The following is a 19720-nucleotide window of genomic DNA, read 5'->3' on the forward strand; positions in this document are numbered from 1 at the left end:
AGATTTTGATTGGTTTGCTTAATGTGTAGGTTGTGGTATCGGTTCACACTCCTGGTGGCGGTAGTGTGCAAATGTTTTTGCGATCCGTCAAATAAACGAAGAAGATGACTTTAAGCGGTGGCACGGTGGATGAGTGGAAGAGGTAAGCATGATTTTTTGTTTTGTTTTGTTTTGTAAAAAGTATTACAAGCTGTGAAAAGTGCATTTTCTTGGTGGCTTTTGTACAACGTTTTCTTAGTACCACACACAGCTTACACTCTGTAATGTGCCTGACTGACAATATCTTTGTTTATTTCTACATACAACTAATTTGCTCTCCAAGTTATGGATACCGAAGACCATAAGCAGGTAATGTAATTACATGGCATTGTCATTTTGGTAACACTTTCTATAAAGCCCATATTTATAATACATTATAAGGGTATTTTTAAGGCATTATAATGAATGCATAATACATTATTTAAAAAAACAACAACAACAACCTTGTGTTATATCATCTTGTGAATATAAGAACAGTTTTAAATTATTAGTTTAGTATTATATTAGTATTATAATATTCACTTATTAGTGGTTATAGCTTTTAAGAGTATGATAATTTATAACACACAGTGAACATGTTGCATCATCTTAAGTTACAATGGATCATATTTCTCATAGTTATAATGTATTATAAGTCTCATATCTTGACACCTTTCTTATGCTACTTTACTTAAAGCCATCAATGACCACTTATAAGTATAGTAGTAATAATACTATTTTTTTTTCTCTCAAAAAGCCATAAGATCAGATATCAGATCAGATTGCTTTGAACTATTTCTATTTTAATATCAGTTTGATTATTTTGATGGTACCTTTTAGACAGCTGTTTAGTAACTCTGCAACTACATGTCAACTAGCAGTCATTGGAGTGTAGTAGTATGTTGTCTGCTAAATATATGCTAACACTTTATTTTGATGGTTCCCCAACAGACAAACTGACTATCTAAGCAACTTTATGAGTACGTCAACATTCTACCAACCTAACTTTAACCTAAACCTACTAATACTAGTTTACATGAGAGTTGCAAAGTTGCATAGAGTCAATAGACAAAGGGGACATCAAAATAAAATGTAACCTAACATATAAACATTGCTTTTTTTGTTTTTTCTGTTGAAATTATTAACTAGCTCACATCAAAATTAATATTAGCCTCACAGGGAACAAATAACACTTCACACCTGACCACTTACAAGATGTACTGTAGTAAGATACTGTGCAGATCTTAAATAATGTCAAGATATATAGTCCATTATCAGTGTAAAAGTAGATTTAATATGGTGTTCATTGTGTTATAAATAATTATAATCTTAAAAGTTATATGTACAAATGTGCAAGCATTATAATGTATTAAAATTGACAATATAACATATTATAAGGTTGTTTATAGTGCATTATGCATTCATTACAATGCCTTAAGAATACCCTTATAATGTATTATAAATATGGGCTTCATAGAAAGTGTTACCGTAATGTATTTTTTTGACATTTTGGACTGCACTGATTTATAAAGTATAAATGTCTTAAACGTTTGTAAATAGATAGCTGTTTTTATACAGTCTATGATAGATACACTGTAAAAAGTGAACAGTTGGATCAACTTTAAAAACTTTTTTTTTAAATACTTCAATTGGTAACACCTAAAAAAATGCTTGTTTTTTTTCAACTTAATTATTACAAATAAAGGTAATAAATTAAAATTAATAAATAAAAAAAAAGTTGATCCAAGTGTTCACTTTTTACAGTGTAATTTTCTAAATAATAAGGTAAATTTTCAAAAGTATTAGAACACATCTCCTAACCTTCTAATCCACAATGTAATATATTTAAAACATAGTTTAAATAACCTTTTTTTATTTAATACTAATAATAATCAATAATCAGTTTTGTATAAATTAATGGTGAATAAACTATCATTTTATCTAGTGGTTTTTAAAAGGAATACTTCATATAAAAATATTAATAAAGACTAATTTTCTTGGCCTAATGTCGTCACTTAAAATTTCTGTACACCATTAACTTGCATAGCATAGACCTACAGAGCTGAGAAATTATTCTTGAAATGTTTGTACATGTTCAACAAGAGAATAAAGTCATGCATATCTTGGATGGCATGGGGAGAATGTTTTAAATTCGGTTTAACCCTAATGCTCATTGTGCTTCTTGTGTACCCACCAGGTTATGTTCGGAAGGACAAGCGAGGCGAGCTCCGTGGAATTTACTCAGAAGCAATGCATCTGGGATTTTGCAGTGTCCACTGCATGCAAGTCTATTGTGCTGAATTAATGATTGTACATAATTTGAGTCATCAGAAATAAAATAATTTACCCACCCTGAGATTTCAGATTAATACATTGATTTGTGTAACATGAAAAACATTAGTCTGTCATGTGTTGTAATTTGATTTAAAAAAAAATATGAAAAATCAAAATGTGCAGTACAGGCAAATGGTAACTACATTTTCTTAACAGTACTCAACATTTTCTTTATGTATCACACATTTACCTCCAAAGTGCAATTGCATCCCACTTTAATGTTCCTTAAAAGGCTACTGTAGAAGAATTGTAGAAGTAAAATGTAATAACCAGAAATATGCTTAAATTACTACAGTTAAAGGACTTAAAATGACACCATCACGAAGCATGTTAAAAGGTGTAAAGACATGATTTCAATTTTGACAGTGAATGGTATTGAATACAAATAATAATGACAAAACTAAGAATAAGACATAATTTCATTGTTAACAGTGAAATTGGACAAACACAATGACAAAACTATGAATTTCAATTTAAACTACTATGAAAATGTGTTATATTTATGTCATTCTAAACTACCATGAAATCCTGTCTACTTGCGGCATAAGCTCCTCCCACTTGCAGGTCTCCGGGCTGCAGCTATCACTACATGGATTTTTCTGCCGAATTTTAACCACTGAATTTGTGGCAGCGAATTTGGAAAGTGAAATAAAATGACCGAAATTTGCCTGTCGAATATTATACATCGTATTTTTAAACAGATTGAATATTTTGGAAGTGAATTCTGTAAGGTGAATATTAATTATTTAATTTTTTATTATGAAAATGTGTGTGAAATATTTTGAATTGAAATATTCACAGCTTAAATAAACAACTATGTTAAATTTCAGGACCTAAAAATGCAAGCCCTAGAAATACAAGGCATTCAAATGCAAGCACTGTTAATTGCAATGCATCTTTTTTTTCGATTTGTGGAATTCAGCATGCTTTATGTTTCAAAAACTATTGGCATTATTCTACTTCCATACTTGAGGCCCCTCTTTCTGGAATCTCAGCTTCTCAGGTTTCAATGTTCTGATGCATCTTAAATTTGTCTGATTCAGTCTCTGATATTCTACAAAAGAGAAAGGGATAATCATGCTCGCACTTGTTTTGCACTGCAGTTTGAACTGAGGCATTTATACAGGATTTGTCACGTCACATCAAAGAGAGTCAAAAGTGTCAAAAACATTTTTTTGTTTGAATTTCCTTTAAAAATAAGGGCATAATTTGAAAGACTAAACTTTGTTTCTTATCAAAAGTAACAATATATAAAACTGGAAGTTTCCAATGAAATTACACTCATGCAGTGGTTAAAACAATACTGTATTTGTTTGGTATACCTGTGTACGGAACCGAAAGACCCGTATTGAAAATATTCGGTACGAATACTTTATGTGTACCTTTACACCCCTAATTTGTATGTTTCTTACACACACCTATCGTGCCACCTAAGAAGACATTCATTTATCAACAGGGGTTGTACAGATTACCTCGTTTTCACTTTGTGTAGTTTCTGAAGCATCATCTTTGGACGTCCCATACATTTGCATTATATGCAGAGAGATGTTTTATTTTTTTTTTGTATTACTGACTGTTTCAAACAGTTGTTTGTTGACATTGAATCTGCCATTTTTTTATGAATACACTGACAGTTTTGCTTAGGGCCACCCAGCAAGTCTAGAACCATCACTGATGCTATGCATTCAATTTTTATAATATATAATGTCCTCTCTCATGTGCTGGGTGGCATTGTATTTTGTGAATAACTTTTTTTGTCTGATGAACTGTGAAATGAGGTGTTGTGATGGCAAACAATAAATCTATTTCTTCCTCCCTGCAAGTCTCGTGTTCTGCTATCAAAAATCTCAAACACAACCTCAGGAACTGATTCAAATCTCTGATTTCATATGTGTGTAATGTCATAACGCTCAAACATGATATTAGCCAATCATTTTGTCCAGAGTTCCTGCAAGAAAAAAAAGTTTTTTCTTTCTAGGATATTTATAATATCACAAAAAAAATGCTTAACACAAGATGGTACCATATGCATGCAAATCTAGGATCCTAGCCATTAAAAGGACTGTGCAAAACTCTAAGTAATGTATAAAACCTAAAAGAAAAAAGTTTCAGCACCATAATATAATTTTTATTAGACTATCAGTATGCTTTTTTGAGAGGTTATGGAAAAAACTTACAATCAGTGAACAATTGCTGGCAAAACGGGTGAATGCATATTCAGACATGTGTACCATTATAGCACAGGTACATCTGACATTGTTGTTACTGGAATTATCACATCTATACATCATGGTTTTGAAATAAGACATCAAATTATAACTATGCCTAACATTAAAAATTACATTTTTAGTTCAAAAGTCAAAACCGTATGCAATTCAGACTCCATTTACTTATGATGCATGTCATAAGAGGCCCTGTAATAACTGTTTGGTAGAGGCAGTTACAAATCATGAAAAAATTAAGATATTAAGTATCAAAATTAGAGAACTCCATTCTATTACATTTAGTCCCTCTTCTTTTCCCGTCCTTTGAAAGCATCCATGAAATTGAAGGCCCCAAAGTACATACCCAGGATGACCGATTGCTTGAATGGGATAACACTGTAAAGAAAAAACAATGATATTAAAGGGAGAAAAAACTGCTCACATTACAAAATCATAATTCTTATTTTTTTTCTTTCTATCATTAATGATATCCTACCCACAAAGACAGCTCGTGTTGAAATTTTCATTTCAAATTTGAGCATGGCAGCCAGAAAAACTGTAAAAGGCCAACGTTCAGGACTGAACATAAATTATACATAATGACCAAACCTAAATTATGTTACATAATGACCAAACCTATAAATTAGATCATTCAGCTAATTATCACCTAATGGACTGAAAATCAACACCCTCAGCTTCATACTGGAATAATATAATGTAATTTTTAATTTGATGATTTAATTGATAGGATTATCATCAGGCAGGTTAAAACATGTTTCTGTAAAAAGCACACAGAGGACATTAAAATAAGAAAGAATGCTTCTTCCCATTCAAATCAGAATCAGAATGAGCTTTATTGGCCAAGTATGTTTACACATACAAGGAATTTGTTATAGTGACAGAAGCTCCACAGTGCAACAGAGAGACAGCAACAGGACAGGACACAGATAATAAAGAATAATACAAATATCCAAATAGGCAATGTATAAAACAGCAAAAACACAATATATAATATAGACAATTATGTGTGAACAGGTCTGATATGTGCAAATTTAAAATGAAAAAATTAGATAAATAAATAAGAGTTGTGTGTTCTGCGTTTTATTGTCAAGTGTTCATGAGATGGATTGCCTGAGGGAAGAAACTGTTTCTGTGTCTGGTCGTTCTGGTTCCCAGAGCTCTGTAGCGTCAACCAGACGGTAACAGTTCAAAGAGGGAGTGTGCTGAATGTGAAGGGTCCAGAGATTTTACAAGCCCTTTTGCTCACTCTGGATAAGTACACTTGGAGAGTGGGGAAGGTTGTACCAATGATTCGCTCAGCAGTCCGGACTACCCTCGGTAGTCTTCTGAGGTCAGATTTGGTAGCTGAGCTGAACCAGACAGTTATTGAAGTGCAGAGGATGTATTCAATGATGGCAGAGTAGAATTGTTTCAGCAGCTCCTGTAGCAAGTTGAACTTCCTCAGCTGGCGAAGGAAGTACAACCTCTGCTGGGCCTTTTTCACAATAGAGTCAATGTGATTGTCCCACTTCAGGTCCTGAGAGATGGTGGTGCCCAGGAATCGGAATGACTCCACTGTTGTTACAGTGCTGTTCATGATGGTGAGTGGGGGGAGTGCAGGGGGGTTTCTCCTGAAGTCCACGATCATCTCCACAGTTTTGAGCGTGTTAAGCTCCAGGTTGTTAAGACTGCACCATACAGCCAGCTCCTTAACCTCCTGTCTGTAAGCAGACTCGTCACTGTCCTGAATGAGGCCGATCATTGTGGTGTCGTCTGCAAACTTCAGGAACTTGACAGAGGGGTCTTTAGATGTGCAGTCGTTGGTGTAGAAGAACAGTGGGGAGAGAATGCAGGCCTGAGGAGCTCCAGTGCTAATGGTGGGGGTGCTGGATGTGAATTTACCAAGCTTTACTGACTGCTGTCTGTCTGTCAGGAAGCTGTTGATCCACTGACAGACGGAGGTGGGGACGGAGAGCTGTGTCAGTTTATTCTGAAGGGTGTCCGTGATGATGGTGTTAAAAGCGGAGCTTAAGTCCACAAACAGGATCCTCACACAAGTCCCTGGTCTGTCCAGATGCTGCAGGATGAAGTGCAGTCCCATATTGACAGCATCATCCACAGACCTGTTTGCTCTGTAGGCAAACTGCAGGGGGTCCAGTAAGGGTCCAGTGATGTCCTTCAGATAATCCAAAACCAGTCTTTTAAATGATTTCATGGCCACAGACGTTAGAGCCACATGTCTTTAGTCATTAAGTCCAGTAATTTTGGGTTTCTTTGGGACGGGGATGATGGTGGAGCATTTGAAGCATGAGGGGACTTCGCACAGCTCCAGTGATCTGTTGAACATATGTGTGAAGATGGGGGCCAGCTCTTCAGCACCGGTTTTTAGGCAGGGTGGTGACACACGGTCTGGACCTGGTGCTTTCCTTCTTTTGTTCTTTCTGAAGACCTGGCACACGTCATCTTCACTGATTTGAATTGTAGGTATGGGGGAGAGGGGGGTTGCTGGAGGTGTTAATGGTTGTGTGGAGAGGTGTGGGTTGTTTTTTCAAACCTACAGTAAAAGACATTCAAATTGTCTGCCAGTTGTTGATTCTCCAGAGCGCTGGGGTATGGTGTCTTGAAACTGGTGATATCTTTCCTTAGCTTGTCAGAATAATTCCTCTTTGCCACTCTGATCTCCTTTTCCAGTGTGTATTTGGCCTGTTTATACAAGACTTTATTCCCCTTTCTGTAAGCATCTTCTTTGGCCTGACGGACATGTCTGAGTTTTGCAGTGAAACATGGTTTGTCGTTGTTGTAAGTTAGATGAGTAAATAATGCAACTTTTATAATTATGACGGTACTATTTAAAACACAAAACTAGAGATGCACCGATCGACTGGCCAGGGAGCTGATTTTCCACATGATCGGCCAGGACCGGTGACCGGCCGGTCAGTCTGCCGAATCCGAGCCGGTACGTTTTGACGTCACACTTACGCTCAAATCCGCATAACATGTCATCAGCATGGAAGTTCTTCACTGTGAGCGAGGAAGACACAAAGTTCGTAATTTGTAATACATGCAGTAAAAAGTAAACTGTAGGGGAACAACAGGGCCCGATTAACACCTGTCTGGGACAAGCAGATATTATTTTTATTTTTTATTGCATTCAATGTAAACAGCGACTGATAATGTACTGATGTCGTGGCAGATGAGGCTCGTGCAGCCTGAGTGAGTGTGTGAGACAGAGCCCAACAGCACTCAAAGTTATAGACGCACACTGTGGTAAAAAAAAAAAGAATAAATAAAATAAATTTAGGTAAGCAACATTACACGACCAAGATATTTCCCTGCATATCCACGATTGCAATGTGACACTGATTTTATACAACAGTAGTTCAATAAACAAGAAGTTTAGAGACGATATTCTCAGTTTTTGCTCGCTGACGAAAATAGTTCCAGTCACAGCCAGAGCAGAACTGTTGTGTCTCCCAGCAACACAGCGGTGTTTCGTTACTGAATAAATCCACGTTTTTGAACAAATCAAGTGAGTCAATGATTCAGTAACCCATTCATTAAGACGGTCACTTGCATGAATCAGCCATTCGAACGAATCGTTACGAATGGCTATATGACTCATTAAAACAGTCATTTGCTGGTGGTTTGGTTTCATATTTAAAAGTATCACTATTTCCCCAACATTTCTTATTTGTATGTTAAAAAAATGACCGTGTGAAGACCGAAGAGTGTAAAGACCATCAACTCTACCATGCACAGGGACACCGGCAAAGGATATAAGTATCGCTTTTTATTTTTCCTCTTTCCTACTACTTGTTTCACTTCTGTTTCAGTTTTTATAACCATTTCTTACTATGTGTAAGTAAGTTGTTGTTCTAAGTCAGTGTTGATGTCCGTATAGGTTGTTTATTCAGTTTTAGTTTGATTTAATTTTAGTTATTTTAGTACTTCATACTATATGGAAATGAAATAATATATATATACTGAATTTATTTTTATATGTATGTATATGTGTGTGGCTGTACATACACATGTAGTTGTTTTTTGGTGTTTAGCTTAGTGTTATGTTAGAAGCATTATTATACTCATAGCTTTTGTTGTTTTAATATTTTGAATTGTTTTTAGATTATTTTTTGTTTTCATTTAAATGTTTAGTATTGAAATGTTGTTGTATGCACTTGTCAATTTTATTTAATTTATTTTCTTAAATGTGTGTATATAGTATTTACAGAATTTTAAACTTAGTTTTAGTTACTTTTTCTTATTTGTAAGTCACTTTGGATAAAAGCGTCTGCTAAATGACAAAGTAAAAGTAAGAAAATGTTAAAACAATCTTATAAAATTATTTATACATCTGAAATTTTGTGGTGCAAATGCATTTATGGCATCACAACTTCATCAAACAATCTGTGTAAATACATCAAATGCCACTTCAGATGCAGCTGGTTTCAGATGCAGTGTTTTGTTGATACTCTTTTCATTTGAATGGTAACAACTCTACAGTTTCTTAATATTCTAACTGAATTAATTGAAAATGTTAGAATTTGATGTGAAAGATGACACGTTTAATAAGGCTAGAGAAAAAAAAAAGACAATTTATAGGCAGTGGCAAATGGACTGGCATCTGTTTTGTTATATACAGCAACTTAATTGTTGTATTAAGTTAATTGTTATTTCTACCTATTTCCAGTCACAGAGCACTTTATTTTGAGAATTGTTTTAGTGTAAGAACATCTGTAACTATTTTGTTTTTGCATTGAAAAAAAGCATAGATTTTTGTTTGTATCTGCTGTCAATTATAGTTCTTAGAAAGAAAAATTGCAATCGGCAAAAATCAGTATCGACAGGTCACAAAATCTGCCAAGAAAATTGCAATCGGTGCATCTCTACACAAAAGCAATCAGAGATGGGAATTAATTGGTCAATTTTATGCACTGAAGACTGTCTTACAGCCCACACAAACAGGCGTTGCTTTATCATCAGAGTTTGTCAGTTGTGGCATCAGTAATTGTCACAGCTTGTCACAAGATTATCATTCTATTTAGACCGTCGTGGTCCGTGTACTTTTGCATACATTAATTTTTCGTTTTTTTTTTTTTATCCATAATGAAAAAAAAGAGCGGTTAAATGCTGAAAACCAAAATTGAAATTAGAACCATACACATAAAATGCTGCCTGAAAAAGTAAAATATTGACGACTTTCAGATTTTTCAGATTTTTATGAATTTTTGCACTTTTAATAAACATTTGAAAACTGCACAAATTAATATAGAAACATTTTGATTTTAACAAATTTTTTTTTTGCCAATTCAGAATACTTCTCCCACATGTTCAGTTAAGAACTATAGCTGTCTCTGGAACAAGCAGATATAGCAAAAAAAAAAAATATATATATATATTTTAATACACAATGCACAATACAAATATGGCAGAATCCTGGGAACTTTATGGTCATGAACTGGTGCTTTAGCCTTAATGTACATCCTTTTTGACATATTTTTGTCCTGTCCATTGATAGTGACAATGCCACATTTATATGCGGATGTCATTCCCAAAACTTTGCAGCGTGTAAGCTGTCAATGGTCCTCTTAGCATTTACATTTACATTTAGTCATTTGGCAGACTTAGCATCAGGCAAGTATAAAACAAAACTTATTCAAATTCTGAATGGATTAGCCAAGAAAGCGTGCAAAGAGCACATCTTTTATAATAATTAAAAACTGTCACTTTATCACAATCTCACAAAGTTCCGTTATAATCAATGAAGCTTTACACAATGAATTTACATTTACATCATTTTGCACTTTGTTATAATGAGACTCCTGAGCGTGCAGCGGCCGCATTTATCACAATGAGTGTAAAATTTGCATCATGAACTTGCCTCAGTTGCTGGTTTACTTGGCCAACTTTTGAACCGCTATGTTTTGGACAGTCACTCGCCATCATGCAGTCCTGGTACTGTAAATGACCATAGTTTATCAAGTTGCTTCAGTCCAGGGAACTCATTTACCTGTATTTGGTGCCACCTATTTTTGCGGATGAACGGTATTATTGACATGCAATAGTCTAGAGCTCAAATATAAGACGGCATTGTTTATTGAGATGCATTTCTATGAAAAAAAACAATATTTGGGACAATACGGTACAAGGCTGGCCCCCTCGTTTGAAATCAAATTTAGATTTTTCGTGCAGCCCTAATATATATATATATATATATATATATATATATATATGTGTGTGTGTGTGTGTGTGTGTGTGTATATTAGGGATGTAACAGTATGAAAATTTCTCATCACGATTATAGTGATCAACATTATCACGGTTATCAGTATTATCACGGTATTGTTAAAATGTGCTGGAGATGTTCAAAAAGTACCGAAACATAAATCACTTCACCAAGTTTTAAACTTAAAAATCAACAAACAGCCAATAAAATTATGTTTTGTTTGCATAATCACTAAAACAATAACATTACCAATGAGGTCTGGTTTTTAAATGACAACTTGACTGACACCAGTTTAATAGCATGTTCAAATAAATAATGTAAATGTTCAAATAAAGCTTTGAAAAAGTTTCATATAAAAGGTAAACCTCACATTTCAGCCTTTAAAGAAAAGAGTTAAGTCAAAATGATAATTGATTAATAAGGGGAAGGGGAGAGGGGAAGAGGTGTGTGGCCAAGTATGGTGACCGATACTCGGAATTTGTGCTCTGCATTTGACCCATCCAAGTGTACACACAGTAGTGAACATACACCCGGAGCAGTGGGCAGCCGATGTTGCGGCGCCCGGGGAGCAGTTGGGGGTTCGGTGCCTTGCTCAAGGGTCTCACCTCAGTCGTGGTATTGAGGGGGGAGAGAGTGTTGGTTATTCACTCCCCACCTACAATCCCTGCCGGACCTGAGACTCGGACCCACAACCTTCAGGTTACAAGTCCAACTCTCTATCCAGTTATCTGCTCCATAAATAATTCTATATAGCTTAACTGAATTGTTTAAATGTGTAGAATCCACATTGTTTGTTTTGTGGATTCTACACAAAACGCTTGTTTTTCATCAACCGGTTAAAATTTACAGCAGGGCATGCAAATTTGGTCCATTTTTTGGCCAGACAGAAACTGCACACAGGCTGAATGTAAATAAGTGTCTGTAAATCCACTCTCTGACAGCAGGTGGCGCTTTATATGGAAAAGCTGAATTACAGCTGATTCACGTGAACTCCACGAACAAAGCAGTATTGTGTTAAAGAACACTTCCTTTAGGTATTACATGGAGCTGAGATGAAAACAAAATGCCATCTAATCGTTTCTGAAGACAGTCAGATCCTTCAGAGGTACATTCATATAATTAATTCACTGATATATTATTCATTTGTATAATTCCCTCAGCACTCTTTTAAAACCTCCCAGCTTTTCTGCCCTGTTTTCACTCATAATGAAACTACTCTGCTGCCGTGCACACGTGATACTGTTACACTCTGCTTTATGCTGGACAGTATTTATTTATCGTGACTTGTTCAGATCGCGGTAATCGAATACGGTTTTAATGATAATTAAAATATGAAACGGTAATACAAACCGTGGGGAATTTTATCATGATTTATCGTCAAACCGGTAATCGTTACATCCCTAATATATATATTAGGTTCAGATGCAAAACCCTCTAAATCCATCAGACTTCTTTTCTTTTAAATGAGCATTTTTTTTTATCAGGCTCGTATGATCAGGTTCAGTAGTTTCATTTTATAAATGAATAAAAAAACTTTTTTTCAAAAATGTCACTAGACAATACATTGGTTTTTAACAAGTTAGATTTTCTTTTGCGTCAAAACCAGCTAAATCCACTTGTGCTTTTTTTTTTGCAAAAACCTCTAAATCCACCTCTTTGGGACAAGACAAGTTGAAATCACTAAAGATGCAACTAGAAACCCTGTCTGAATATAGGCAAAAATCCCCCAAAAATATATAAAAAAAAAATAAAAAAAAATATTCACAGTATCACCACAATAGCACAAAATGGCAGCATATTTATTTTAACAACAAAAAACAGACGTTACACAAACAACCCAACATTAAAAATTTAAAATACATACTGTGTGTGTGTTTAAATTTTTCTGAAATATCACATGGTCCTAAGCATTCAGACCCTTTGCTCAGTATTTAGTAGAAGCACCCTTTTAATCTAATACAGCCATGAGTCTTTTTGGGAAAGATGCAACAAGTTTTTCACACCTGGATTTGGGGATCCTCCATTCCTCCTTGCAGATCCTCTCCAGTTCTGTCAGGTTGGATGGTAAACGTTGGTGGACAGCCATTTTTAGGTCTCTCCAGAGATGCTCAATTGGGTTTAAGTCAGGGCTCTGGCTGGGCCATTCAAGAACAGTCACGGAGTTGTTGTGAAGCCACTCCTTCATTATTTTAGCTGTGTGCTTAGGGTCATTGTCTTGTTGGAAGGTAAACCTTCGGCCCAGTCTGAGGTCCTGAGCACTCTGGAGACGGTTTTCGCCCAGGATATCCCTGTACTTGGCCACATTCATCTTTCCCTCGATTGCAACCAGTCGTCCTGTCCCTGCAGCTGAAAAACACCCCCACAGCATGATGCTGCCACCACCATGCTTCACTGTTGGGACTGTATTGGACAGGTGATGAGCAGTGCCTGGTTTTCTCCACACATACCGCTTAGAATTAAGGCCAAAAAGTTCTATCTTGGTCTCATCAAACCAGAGAATCTTCAGGTGTTTTTTAGCAAACTCCATGCGGGCTTTCATGTGTCTTGCACTGAGGAGAGGCTTCCGTCGGGCCACTCTGCCATAAAGCCCCGACTGGTGGAGGGCTGCAGTGATGGTTGACTTTCTACAACTTTCTCCCATCTCCCGACTGCATCTCTGGAGGTCAGCCACAGTGATCTTTGGGTTCTTCTTTACCTCTCTCACCAAGGCTCTTCTCCGCCGATAGCTCAGTTTGGCCGGACGGCCAGCTCTAAGAAGGGTTCTGGTCGTCCCAAATGTCATCCATTTAAGGATTATGGAGGCCACTGTGCTCTTAGGAACCTTAAGTGCAGCAGAATTTTTTTTGTAACCTTGGCCAGATCTGTGCCTTGCCACAATTCTGTCTCTGAGCTCTTCAGGCAGTTCCTTTGACCTCATGATTCTCATTTGCTCTGACATGCACTGTGAGCTGTAAGGTCTTATATAGACAGGTGTGTGGCTTTCCTAATTAAGTCCGGTCAGTATAATCAAACACAGCTGGACTCAAATGAAGGTGTAGAACCATCTCAAGGATGACCCGAAGAAATGGACAGCACCTGAGTTAAATATATGAGTGTCACAGCAAAGGGTCTGAATACTTAGGACCATGCGATATTTCAGTTTTTCTTTTTTAATAAATCTGCAAAAATGTCAACAATTCTGTGTTTTTCTGTCAATATGGGGTGCTGTGTGTACATTAATGAGGAAAAAAATGAACTTAAATGATTTTAGCAAATGGCTGCAATATAGCAAAGAGTGAAAAATTTAAGGGGGTCTGAATACTTTCCGTACCCACTGTATATATATAGGTATATTGGTATAATAAAAGTCTTAAGTTTGTTAACTTGTTTTTTTAACAATGACCAGAGAAAATCAGATCTTATCAGCATATGTAAGGTCACTCACTGTGCGGGACTGTGATTGTTATTTGAAAAGGTTAAGTGGCAAAATTAACAAAAAATAAAGCATCAACAAGTGTTGACATTTCCCAACAGCACAGCAGTAATGATTTTAGGAACTACTTTAATTCCAAAATCGATACTATTAGGAGATCAAATTTTAACCATGCACTATAGATCCCCTGAGGAACAGTTCCACTCATGGGTGGGAAGTCGTGGCCTAATGGTTAGAGAGTCGGACTTGTAATCCGAAGGTTGCGGGTTCGAGTCTCAGGCCAGCAGGGATTTTAGGTGGGGGGAGTGAATGCCCAGCGCTCTCTCCACCCTCAATACCACGACTGAGGTGCCCTTGAGCAAGGCACCGAACCCCCAACTGCTCCCCGGTCGCTGCAGCATAAAATGGCTGCCCACTGCTCCGGGTGTGTGTTCACGGTGTGTGTGTGTTCACTGCTGTGTGTGTGCACGTTGGATGGGTTAAATGCAGAGCACGAATTCCGAGTATGGGTCACCATACTTGGCTGAATGTCACTTCACTTCACTTCTCTACTATAGGAGAGGAAGAATTGTATAAACTTGTTAAATCAACTAAACCAACAACATGCATGTAAGACCCTATTCCATCTAAACTACTAAAAGAGGTGCTTCCAGAAGTCATAGATCCTCTTTTGGCTATTATTAATTCGTCATTGTCATTAGTAGGGATGCACTGATACTGAGCTCCTGTACTTGTACTCGTTAAAATGCCCCAATACCAAAGGTCGATACCACACAGCATGTGATAAGTGCCATATTCAGACAAAGAAATACAGACAACAGACAGCAGAATGGAGTTATTAGAGATTAAGTATGTCTATAAAGTATATGCATGCAATGAAATTAATGTTAAACATTCAGTATTGACGCCTGTATAGCTATATAGATGTGCGAGAGCTGATGGGCTAAGCAAAGCATGCTGAGTGGATTGAGTGCGCGGCGGCGCAGATCCCTTTCTCACAGACATCACTGGATAGTTTGTAGTTTGGTCGGATGTGTCAAAAACAAGTAAAACAATACACTAGTTACTTAATGGTAGGGAGGGAGGGAGAGAGAGAGAGAGAGCGTGCGCACACTTCTGTTGTGTGATCTTTATTGATGTTCGCTCACTTGGCACACGCATCATTTGGCTTAAAACTAAATCGTAAATATAAGACAATTTATAGGTGTATTCACTATAAACCATCATTTATTTTCAAACTTAAGCATACACAACATTCTGGCGAAAATGAAACTAACAGCCTATGCCTATGTTCTGTACTTGTCCCTCTCATTCTGCACCAGTACAAATACGTGCGCGTGTTTTGCTTATTTCGTGAGTGATTATGCATTATATGAGTGGCTTTGGAATATAAATTGCAGCATGTTTCAGTTGAAAAAAAGCAACTTTTATTTCTGAAAATATCACAGTTAGGAGATTTATAACAAGTGGTTCCCTGCATTATTACAGCAAAACGCGTAATTACAGTACTGAGCCGCTGCAATGGAGCAGCTCTAATGCTATTAAATTAAAGATGATGTACCATAGAGCAAAAAAAAATGAACAGTGAAAGTAACAAAAACTTGTAAAATACATTTTCATAATTAAGTGTGAAAATAACCAAAGATATTATACAGTCAAATCAAAATAAAGTAAACTGTGACATATTATAACTAAAAATGTTTCATACAGTGGACTTCCTGTAAAATTTATACAAATTTGGGACAAAAAATTATTCAGACTGAGTCTGGGAAAAAAAAATGAAGTTCAGGTTTGCATAAACCTGGATTATAGCATGCCAAGGAGACTATAGGCTGTCATTAAGGCTAAGGGTGGCCCGACAGAGTATTGATAGTTGTGTAAATATTGTCATACTAACAGCTGTCTGAATCATTTTTGGTTGATTGTAATCCATTATGCACCTTTCTATCAAAGTTATCTGACATTATCAAGCTGAATTTGTTCAGACACAGTTTTACTTTGAGTTCTTGTCATATTTTATTACCATTTTCTAAACTATAGCGAATAAACCGTGATAATGTGAGAAATTTTAAAGGTGTTTGAATAAATTTTGCTTTGACTGTATTTATTTGATAAAATAAGTTAACCAATTAACATTATACATACTCTTTTGATTTCTGTACCCAATATTTAAAAAATGTACAAATGCAATGAAAATATCAGTATCTGTACTCGGTATCGGCAAGTACCAAAAATAAAAGTATCGGCATCGGGCGAGTACTGGAAAAAGTGGTATCGGTGCATCCCTAGTCATTAGGATATGTCCCCAAAACCTCTAAATTGTCTGTTATTAAGCCTCTCATTAAAAAAAACACAACTTGACCCCAAAGATCGTTAATTACAGACCAATCTTGATCTGTCAAAGATACTAGAAAAGGTAGTATCCTCACAATTATATTCCTTCTTAGAGAAAAATTATATCTGTGAGAATTTCCAGTCCGGATTTATACCATCCCATAGTACTGAGACTGCTCTCATTAGTTACAAATGACCTGCTCTTATCATCTGATCGTGGTTGATCTATTAGTGCTACTGGATCTTAGCATCGTATCATATCGATCACAAGTGCAGTATGGAGTACCTCAAGGCTCAGTACTAGGGCCAATACTTTTCATGCTTTACATGTTACCCTTAGGAAATATCATCAGGAAACATAGGGTTAGCTTTTCACTGTTATGCTGATGATACTGAGCTCTATATTTCTTCGCGGCCTGGTGAAACGCACCAAATTCAGAAACTTATGGAATGCATAGTTCATATATAAAACTGGATGACAAGTCATTTCTTACAGCTAAATTCTGAAAAAACAGAGGTGTTCATTATCGGACCTAAAACCCCCAAAAGTAATAACCTAGAACACTGTCTAACACTTGATGGCTGCTCTGTAAATTCTTCGTCATCAGCCAGGAACCTAGGTGTGCTATTTGATAACAATCTCTCCTTTGATAGCCACGTTTCTAGCATTTGTAAAACTGCTTTTTTTCATCTTAAAAATATATGTAAACTGAGACCTATGCTCTCAATGTCAAATGCAGAAATGTTAATTCATGTGTTTATGACCTCAAGGTTAGATTATTGTAATGCTTTATTGGGCGGTTGTTCTGCACGCTTAATAAATAAACTACAAATGGTTCAAAAAGCAGCAGCTAGAGTTCTTACTAGAACCAAAAAGTACATTAGCCCGGTTCTGTCAACACTGCATTGGCTGCCTATCAAACATCGTATAGACTTTAAAATCTTGTTAATTACTTATAAAGCTTATAATATATGATTACTTATAATGGTTTAGCTCCTCAGTACCTGAGCGAACCCTTTTCGCATTTTAGTCCTCCACGTCCATTACGTTCTCAAAACTCTGGCCATTTGATAATACCTAGAATATCAAAATCAACTGCGAGCGGCAGATCCTTTTTCTATTTAGCGCACAAACTCTGGAACAATCTACCTAACACTGTTCGGGAGGCAGACACACTCTGTCAGTTTAAATCTAGATTAAAGACCCATCTCTTTAACCTGGCGTACACATAACACTAATATGCTTCTAATATTCAAATTCATTAAAGGATTGTTAGGCTGCATTAACTAGGTCAACCGGAACCGGGAACACTCCCCATAACACACAATGTACTTGTTACATCGTAAGAAGATTGACATCTACGCTAATATTAGTCTGATTCTCTCTTATTCCGCGGTCACCGCAGCCACCCGATCCGGTCCGTATCCAGCCCAGATGGTCACTGCAGTCACCAGATCCAGTTCGTATCCAGATCAGATGGTGGATCAGCACCCAGAGATGACCTCTACAGCCCTGAACTTCAGCGGAGACCAGGACACCTACACTCTAAAAAATGCTGGGTTGTTTTTTCAACCCAAACGCTGGGTTGAGGCCGCTGGGTAGGACGTTGGGTTGTTTTAACCCAGTTTTGGGTTGAAAATTGGTCTTGAACATAACCCAGCGGCGCTGGGTTGGGAACGCGGACGTGAAAGAGCACGCACGTCACGTTAACGTCGGACGACACCAGCGCGAGAAGCCGCCATTTTCTCTGCCTGAAAGAAGCGAGAAGCGAGTGAAAGACGTTATGGTAAGTAAAGATTAAACATATAAAGTCATAATTCATAGTTTGTGCCCGGGAGTATTTTGAGGTATCATGGAAGGCGGAAATAGTCCGAAAAGAGCTTATATTGAAAAATATGCGGACGCGGTTTTCGCCTCAGAAACGGTCTTAACGGCCTTTTTTTTTTTACTTACTGAACGGAAGAGATACTTTTAATATAACGTTAACGTCCGTGAGTGTCTTATGTCATATTTACATACGATTTTACATTATCTGCACCTTTCGAGGTGTTAATAGACTGTTATTAACACATTTACATGTTAATTCGTTATCTTATTTTTCGCGGTTAAACTGAATGTAGTTTCCTAAAGGAAACGGCGTTATGTAATAAAGACTATCTTAATTATTTTGAGGCTGATGAAGTGATAATTGTTAAAAGTAATGTTTTTCATGTAATATTTCAGACTTGTTGAGCTTGTGTGTTAATGCCCGCGTCGGGAGTTAACGACACCGAGGCCTGCTCGTGTGAGGACGCGATATTCTCAGCTTCTTCAGAAGAGAGGGAAAGATAAGGCAAGTCAACTTCATAATCCTATGTTATCAACATTTTTTTGTTTGTTTTTTTTTAAACTAAGAGTAAAATAATGTTTGTTTGTTTTTTTGTAGATGTTGAAAGCCAGAGGCATCATTCTTTTGAGATTGATGCAAGTTATTTTTTAGAAAATAAATGTTTCTGTTGTCTCCTGCCTGTTTATTTCACATTTGGATGCAACAACAGTGTGTTTACGTGTTCATATTTTATGTAAACATTGATGTCTGTGTTTTTCATTGCAGAACTCAAACCAACTTTGGAGATGTCTGATTTGGAGAGTCATCATTCTTGGTCTTCCTTTCTTAAAGGAATTGTTCACACAAAAAAATAATTTACTTGCCCTCATGTCATTCCAAACCTATAAGACTTTTGTCTGTCTTTACAACACAAATGAATATATTTTAAATTTTCTCATAATTTTTTGTTAATCCATTGAGAGTCTAGATAATCTGTATTTTCAAGATTCATAAATAGTTATTGTTGAAGTAATCCATTCCAATATTTATATATAAATAAACCTTAAATTATATGATAGCGAATGTCTGTTCAGAAGAAAATATTGGTCTCCCAGACTTGCAATGGAGGACAAAGCTTAAGAGAATATTAAATATATTTATTTGTGTTCCAAAAATTAGCAGAGTTTGTATGGGTCTGGAACAACATGGGGGAGAGTAAATTATGACCATTTTCATTTTTTGGTGAACTAACCCTTTAAAGAGCAGCCCTCCACGTACATGGAAGATTGTGAGGTATGTGAATGTCATGTCTGTTTTAATGTTTCAGTAAAGAAGTAGCTTTCTGAAAGCAATATATTTATTTAAACAATATTTCATGCCCTCA

General features: G+C 36.4%; 1 protein-coding gene across 3 annotated transcripts in view; it reads right to left on the minus strand.

The window, feature by feature from the left end:
* Nucleotides 1–4461: 4461 nt before the first annotated feature.
* Nucleotides 4462–19720, minus strand: part of sdr16c5a (short chain dehydrogenase/reductase family 16C, member 5a) — a 68802-nt gene continuing 53543 nt past the window's right edge. For 2 of the 3 annotated variants that reach the window (XM_079379728.1, XM_079379729.1), the window contains exon 7: nt 4462–4952. In XM_079379728.1, coding sequence (XP_079235854.1) covers nt 4856–4952 — 97 coding nt within the window. In that variant the 3' untranslated portion in view covers nt 4462–4855. Of the gene's footprint in view, nt 4953–10437; nt 10515–19720 lie in introns of all 3 variants that reach the window. The other variant, XR_013782064.1, reaches the window with a different exon arrangement.

Source organism: Barbus barbus (assembly GCF_936440315.1).
Source record: "Barbus barbus genome assembly, chromosome: 26".
NCBI lineage: Eukaryota > Metazoa > Chordata > Actinopteri > Cypriniformes > Cyprinidae > Barbus > Barbus barbus.